The following is a 7,740-nucleotide window of genomic DNA, read 5'->3' on the forward strand; positions in this document are numbered from 1 at the left end:
AAACTGTATGCAATTATACCCCTGTTACCTTAAAATCTTGTTAATCATTATTACATCATTATTAAGTTAAAACGAAAAAAGATTTGTGAGCTTGAAGTACAAGAACAGGCTGGGCTGCTTCAGCAGTTTCCTTTATTTTTTTGGTAACTTTTATTTGTTTATTTATTATTGGATAGAGACAGAAATTGAGAGGGAAGGAGAGGGAGAGAGAGAGATAGAGAGATATGGAGAGAGAGGGAAAGAGAGAGATATGGAGAGAGAGAGAGAAAGAGAGAGAGAGAGAGAGAGAGAGAGAGAGAGATCTACAGTGCTGCTTCATCAGCACTTCACCAAGCTTTTCCCTTGCAGGTTGGGACCAGGGGCTTGAACCTAGATCCCTAAGCGCTGTGATGGGAGTGCTTAACCAGGTGCACCACCACCTGATCTCGTTTCCTTTTCTTTTCTTTTCTTTCCTTTCCTTTTTAAATTTTTTAAAAAATATATTTTATTTAGTTTATTATTTTAATAAGAAAGTGTGGATACAGAGGGAAAAAGAGAGAGAGAGAGAGAGAGAGCAGAACACTTCTCAGTTCTGGCTTATGGTGGGGCTGGGGGTTGAACCTGGGACCTCAGAGTCTCAGGCTTGAAAGGCTTTTGCAGAACCATTATGCTGTCTCCCCAGCCCTTTTCTCTTTCCTTTCCTTTCCTTTCCTTTCCTTTCCTTTCCTTTCCTTTCCTTTCCTTTCCTTTCCTTTCCTTTTCTTCTCTTCTCTTTTTCCTTTCCCTCTTCTCCTCTCTTACTCCTTTTCCTTTCCCTCCCTCCCTCCCTCCCTCCCTCCCTCCCTCCCTCCCTCCCTCCCTCCCTTCCTGCCTTCTGTCTCCTTTTTTCTTTAATTGAGAGCTAGAGACAGGGAGCATAAAAGATCACAGCACCAAAGTTTCCTTCAATATGATAGGGACTGGGCTGGATCCTGAGTTGTATGCACAGCAGTGGATTATTCACGTGAGCTCTCCTGCCAGCCCCTCTAATTTTTATAGTTAAGAAGAAAGGAGTCATAAGAAGCGGTCACACTTCATAAATCCATTTACTAAATTGTCCTTTTCCCAACGCTCAACACTGTTGCAGATCAGGGATCTGAGTTTCACAAAATGCTCAGCAAAAATTCAGTAAATTTTCACAGTTGGTGCAAGAATGGACAGAAGCTCTGGTCTCCCAATGGTGAAAACCTACACTTGCCTCCTCCCACCTTTTATCTAGATTATGGCATCTGATCATCTCTGAAAAAAAAGAAAACGGTGATGATGATTCCCGATGAAGCAGATGAAACACGAAGGGCTTTTCAGTGAGAGTCAACACCTGGAGTAGCATTTCCAAGGCAGAACATTCGTCTCTCTCCTTTTCACCCCGCCCCCCACAGGCCACCTGGAGTGTTTGGCTCTGTGCTGAGGACAGAGAAGCTGTTTCCACTTTTCAGCCTTTTTCCCTTCACAGCTGTGAGGTTCCGTGAGCTCAGCTGCAGCGCTGGGAGCTCACAGCTCACCCTGCCCAGGACCGAGCTCTGTTGTAAATTTCCCTCCCAGAAGGAGCACGTGACGATGTGGTTCTGGACTATATATCCCAAGGGCCGGGCTAGAGAGTCAGAGTGTTGAGCCCCCGTGTGGAGTAAGGACACTCTTGAACTTGGCCCTTCAGGACTTGGGGATTCAGAACTCAGGACGCATTTGCCTGCTGTTGGTAAGTTATGGCTGCTACCTTGCTTCAGAAACCTTTGAAAGGATACAGCTAGTAGATAGTGCTATTTCTCTCTCTCCTTTTTGTCTAAAGATAATAAGAGGAAATTATTAGTGATCTAAGTGTTTTATGAAATTGTTATAAGGCTGTTATACCCATACATGGTGTTTATAAGTTACGGCATTCTTCACCAGAGCCCTGTGTCCCCAGCCCAGTGTCACACTATGATTCTCATAAACTCTGAAAGTTTACTTTGAATTAAAAATAGTTTCAGCCTTGAGCAGCCACATGCAAACTTGCTTCTTTCTGCAGAACTAATCTTAAAAAGTCTCCTAGTGGGTCGGTGTGGGATGGAACTCACTATATCCAGTAATCTTGCAATTTTGGAAGCCACTATTAATCATGAATTTAAAAAAAAAACACGTAAAAAAGAAGAAATACTTTTGAGCTTATTTTAAAAATGTCTTTAAAATGCTATGTGTTTCTTTTATGCTTTGGCTTATAGGCATCCTTTTTCTTTCTTTTTTGAATGATTAAAACATTTTTTTTGCATGCTCACTGAATGGAAATGCAAACATAATGGATGTACACTAATAATCAAAGTCCTCCTCCCCTGACCCCATCACTGTCTGGCCCTGTTAACTCTTTGCAGAAATATTTTTGGGTTCTTTCTCATGCTTGTTGGGTATTGCATTTCCTCGAACCTCCTGCATAGTCCCCTCCCACCTAGTGGAGAATTCTTTTTTTTTTTTTTTTTAAATGTTATGAGTGATTTAATATTGGTTTACAAAATTAAAAGCTAACGGTATAATTCTGCACTGTTCCCAGCTCCAGAATTCTGTGTCCATATTCCCTCAATTGAAAACTGCATTAGTTCTCCCAAGGTAACAGATATGGGTTCTTGTTTCTTTTTTTCTTTTTTCTTTTTCTTTTTCTTTTTTTATTTTTTACCAGAGCACTGCTCAGCTCTGGCTTATGGTGGTGCAGGGGACTGAACCTGGGATATTGGAGCTTCAGGCATGAGCGTCTCTTTGCATAACCATTATGCTCTCTACCCCTGCCCCCCCTTTTTTCTATGGTCCTGCTTTCTCTTCCTTCCTCAGTCATACTTACATACCTGTTACTACTTCCCAATGTCCTTCCTTTTCTCTCTGAGTCCTGATGGAACTGGAGAGCCCTCTGGTCATCTTCCCCCTAACATTTCTCTGGTGGACAGTTCTAACCTGCAGGCTTTCTCCCCAGCTCGGGTCAGTGAGTGAGCGGCGCTCAGATGCTGGAGATGGAGTCTCTGAACAGCACGACCCCCAGCACGGCTGCCTCCAGCAGCGCCCTCGAGTCCCCCGTGGCCGGCAGTGCTGGTGGTAGCAATGGCAACGAGTATTTCTACATCCTGGTGGTCATGTCCTTCTATGGCATCTTCCTGATTGGCATCATGCTGGGCTACATGAAATCCAAGCGGCGGGAGAAGAAGGCCAGCCTCCTGCTACTCTACAAGGACGAGGAGCAGCTGTGGGGCGAGGCCATGAAGCCGCTGCCCCTGGTGTCGGGCCTGAGGTCCCTGCAGGTGCCCGGGATGCTCAACATGCTGCATGACAGCATGGCACCCGCCCTGGCCTGCACCCTCTGCTCCATGGAGGGTGACAGCTTGAGCTCTGAGTCCTCCTCGCCCGACATTCACCTCACCATCCAGGAGGAGGTAGCGGACAACGAGCTGGAGGAGACCTTGGAGACGCCCCTGAATGAGAGCAGTGAGGGCTCCTCCTCGGAGAACATCCACCAGAATTCCTAGCACCCACTGGGCCTCTGGAGGTGGCCCCGCGGGCCAGGGTCCTTGGAGAGACGAAGGACACTTTCGGTGTTCGGTGTCACTTTTGCGGTGTGACTAGTACTTTGGAGAGACCCTCTGGGAACCCCCACCCCTGCACCCCCAGAAAGGGGTAGGTCAGGGGGGAGCGGGGCGGGGCTCAGCCCATGTTCTGCCTGTGGTGTGGGCCCAGCTGCTGCACAAACAAAAAACCTTGAAGATGCACAGCTAGTGCTTAACTCTGGGGGGGTGGTGGTAGTGGTGGTGGTCAGGCTCCTGTGAAGACAGTGACAGGTCTGTGTGCTTGCTGCCGGCTCCCTGAACCCCCTGGGTCACTCCTGAAGCCTCTTTCCACTCCCAGGGCTGCCGTCTGAATGCCCAGGATATGCAGAGGGACAGGGTGTGATTTTTTAATGTGCCCAGAGCTCTGTTCTTCTAGATCTGATGGGCTATAAGTACCTCTCCTGTGTACCTGTGGGAACTTTGGGGTTCAGGAGGAGGAGGGAGGGGAGCTGGATGGATGAATTTGGAGGGGAGCAAGCTGGAGGTCAGAACATGACTGGGTCTGTATACCCTGAGGAGGTGAGGGTGAAGAACATGTAACTTGGAAGCCTGCTCACATTGCTTGGGATGGTGGCACATGATACGAAGTTTGCCCCTTTGTTTGAACCCCTGACCTTGAATCTGACCTCCCTGAGTCCAGCGGTTTCATGCTGGCGTGATGTCTTTGTCTGGTAGGTCTCTTCCCCTGGAAGCTGACCTGCACTCTGAATGGCCACACAGAGGCTTCTTCTCTTTCCAGCCGGGTTACGGGTTACGGCTGGGGTTGGATGAGGCCAAGCTGTTTGCTTTGCTGCTGTTTTTATTATTGTTTTTTCCCCTCCCCCAGCCTTGGGACGGAATGTGGGTCTCTCGGATCTGGTACTTTGTCACGTAGCTGAGATCTAGAAGGGTACACTCAGAGCTAGGGTCCAAGTCCTGTGCTTCCTGCTCCCCAGCTCTGAAACCCGTTCTCTGTGTGGTCCTGCCTCGGTCAGCCAGAGAGGCTTACTGCCTTCATGAGACTCCTGGTAAGCCATATCCCCAGGGGACTGGGAGGATGTCTTTCAAGTTTTTTAAGACTCTGTGATACATTCTGCAGGGCCTGGTGTGAAAAAGCTTGGACAGAATCCTCCTGCCCTTAGTCCAAGAAGTGATTTGCTCTCTTAAAAGAGTAACAGGGGACTCAGGACACACAGTCCCGTGATAGTCAGAGTGAATCACCCTCAGAACCTGCCAGAGTTTTCCCAGTAGTGAGTCAAAGAGGCAGGTGCCACATTGTATCTGTGTAAGTTGTTGTTGGGGGGTGGTGGAATGATACTAGGCTGGCTAAGGGGACCTGAAGATCAAAAACTGAATTCTCTAGAACACAAACCAATGTTTCCATGTGTCCCTGTGATCTGTAACTTGGTAGCAGGTCCTTTCGACCCTTGAAGGAAGAAGAGAAATGTACTCAAAGGTCACACTGAATTCTAGTAACAAAATTTTCAATAAAGATATTCTCCATGGAGTGGAGGAAGCAAAAAAAAAAAAAAAAACCAAAAACCTCTAGCTCCCATGGAAGAGTTAACAGTGCAGGGGCTGGTTTATCAGTTCCTTAGTGTGAGAGGAAACTTAGGTCCTCCCCTGCCTCCCCGCCCCAGTTCACTTTAAACTTCAGAGTGTTGACTTGCTCCAAAGAGGGGCTGTTAGAGGTGAAAGAAGCCAAGCTCAGTTTGGCCCCTTGCCTGGAATCACTTGAATTCTGAGACTTTTACTGCAACGGAACATGTGCGTGGTCACATTTTCCATGGCTTAATCCTGCAATGCAGGTCTCTCTGTGCCCCTGGGTAGGGGGGGTGGGGGGTGGGGGGGGGAGGGAAGGGAAGTGATGTAAATACTTTCTCCTTATTCTATTGAGTCGTACAAAGTTGTCCTCTGTATTTAATGGTTTGTAATTTTCACATTTTTTTTAATTTAAATAAACAAACACATTTTTTCCCCCTGGGAAGTTATGACTCTGTTCTTCGGTTCTACAGTGGCATTCCCAGTGTCTACAACATTTTCCCAGCTGCCCCTGAATTGGGGGGGGGGAGTAAGGGGGGAACACCTTCCAGGTCAGATTCTCACGGATGGGGTGTTTGTATCTCTCTGTCCTAGAGGGAGAAGAGCTGCTGCTTCTCCATCTTTGATTTTTTAAAATTATCTTTATATATTTATTGGATAGAGACAGCCAGAAATTGAGAGGAGATAGAGAGGAAGAGAGAGAGAGAGAGAGAGAGAGAGAGAGAGAGAGAGAGAGAGACACCTGCAGCCCTGCTTCACCACTTGCAAAGCTTCCCCCCTGCAGGTGGGGATGAGGGCTTGAATCCTGGTCCTTGCGCATTGCAACAGGTATGCTCAGCCAGGTGCTTCACCACCTGGTCACACTTCTCCATCTTGGACATGCCTTGCAAGGAATGGAAAGCGAGTTGCAGATGGGTCATATGCAACATATGCCAAGTTACAAATGCAACCGCTTCGCTTCTCTTCTTGGTCCCACTTTTGAACTTGGACCATACCATCAATGGCATGGCAGTTTCTGCTCACATCTTGTTCCAAATCTGGGTATAGGAACGTCTTTGATTAGCTTGCTGGCTTGGCAAATGTTATCTCCCTGGGCTTGCAGCCCTGCAGACTAAGGCACAGGGAGTTGCTACAAATTTTCAAGCCCACAGAAGGCGGCAGGCTGTGACTTGGGGCTGGCCCCCTCTGTCTTCTCACTTCCTTGGTCCCTCCCACTTCGTCTGGGGCTTTGGCCCGCAGCCTGAGGCTGGCCAGCTGCTGCAGCCTCTCTCTGGTGACTTTTATTTACAAAGTCAGAAGTGATAAAGAAAAATCACCAACGCCTGGTGACCCACTTTGAATCGAGCAGATGGGAGAAAATGTCCTGACTTTTGTTTCTCTCTCTCTTTCTGAGTTTGTCTTTTTTTTTTCTTTTCTTTCAAGCAAATGTTTTCATTAGATTTATAAATAATTGTCTCCCTGAAGGTCTCATCTGGCAGAGATACAAGAGTGTCTGGATCTTTCCCAAAGCATATTAAGGCCCTCCAATTATTAGTTGGTACTTGGTCGATACGAAATGAGAAGATTCTCCAAAAAGACAAGAAACTCCTTCAGTTTCTTCCAGATTAGTATCATTCTTGGGGATGAAATAGTTAAGGGAAAATTTTTTCCTTTTTTTTTTTTTTTTTTTTTTTTACCATGGGCGGAAGGAAAGGGAATTCTAAACTCTAATTGTCCTAAAAATATGCAGAGTACACTATGTCATTTTAATGGAATATTTGTTTTCTTTTCTTTTTCTTTTTTTTTTTTAAAGCTTATAAGCAGAACCTAAGACCCAAGGGGTTTGAGTCTGTGTGGATTTACTCATGCATGTGAAAAAACAAGAAGGGAGTTTGGCCTCATGCACCTAAGATATTGGAAACATATTTTAAAACACTTTAATGTTAGGGCTGAGGTAAATGGATCATTCTGCTGGGTCCATGCTGTTCTAATTACACCTTTGTACGTCAGACACAGGCAGGGATGCTGCAGAGCAAAGAGATTTCTTACACAGGCAGAGAATCATGGGATGAAAACTACCGGGAAAGACTGAAATGGGGCCAAGGAATAAAAGCTCTGGGCTTGTGACTCTGGTTGGAAATTTGACCCCACGGTCCAGTGGAGAGCTGCTCTGGAAAGGCAGTGTGGACAGGCACACATTTGCAGAATTCAACTGAAAACAAGAAATGCTTTTCTGATCCTCAGTCTGGTAGAACAAGGCTGAGAATGGACCTTTCGGTGCAATTAATTGGCTCTCCAGGTCTCTTTTTTTAAACAAAAATATATACCGTTTTATTATTTTAATTTATTGGAAAGAAACAACCAGAAATTGAGAGGGAAGGAGGTGATAGAGAGGAAAAGAGACATCTGCAGCTCTGTTTCACCACTCACAAAGCTTTCCCCCTACAGGTGGGGACTGGAGGCTTGAACCTGGGTCTTTGCACACTGTAATGTGTTTGTGCATAACCAGGTTTGCATGCAAGAAGCTCCAGGTTCTATCCCTGGCACCACTAGAAGTCAGAGGTGAACTGTACTTTGGTTCAAAACAAAGCGAAAAGAAAAAAAGGAAGCTTCATAAAAACCTGATAGAGGGTGAGATGATGAACTTTCATATTCCTATCGA

At 46.2% G+C, this 7,740-nt stretch overlaps 1 protein-coding gene across 1 annotated transcript; it reads left to right on the forward strand.

The window, feature by feature from the left end:
- Positions 1-1,582: 1,582 nt before the first annotated feature.
- Positions 1,583-5,099, forward strand: KCNE4 (potassium voltage-gated channel subfamily E regulatory subunit 4). The gene is made up of 2 exons (XM_060193667.1): positions 1,583-1,714; positions 2,954-5,099. The coding sequence occupies exon 2, from the start codon at positions 2,982-2,984 to the stop codon at positions 3,498-3,500; it is 519 nt and encodes a 172-aa protein (XP_060049650.1). The 5' UTR covers positions 1,583-1,714; positions 2,954-2,981; the 3' UTR covers positions 3,501-5,099.
- The last annotated feature ends 2,641 nt before the right edge of the window (positions 5,100-7,740 follow it).

The sequence above is a fragment of the Erinaceus europaeus genome, chromosome 7 (assembly GCF_950295315.1).
Source record: "Erinaceus europaeus chromosome 7, mEriEur2.1, whole genome shotgun sequence".
Lineage (NCBI taxonomy): Eukaryota > Metazoa > Chordata > Mammalia > Eulipotyphla > Erinaceidae > Erinaceus > Erinaceus europaeus.

What these genes read in the sequence shown, in the direction of transcription:
- KCNE4 (XM_060193667.1), top strand. Translation starts at nt 2,982, where the DNA reads ATGCTGGAGATGGAGTCTCTGAACAGCACGACCCCCAGCACGGCTGCC.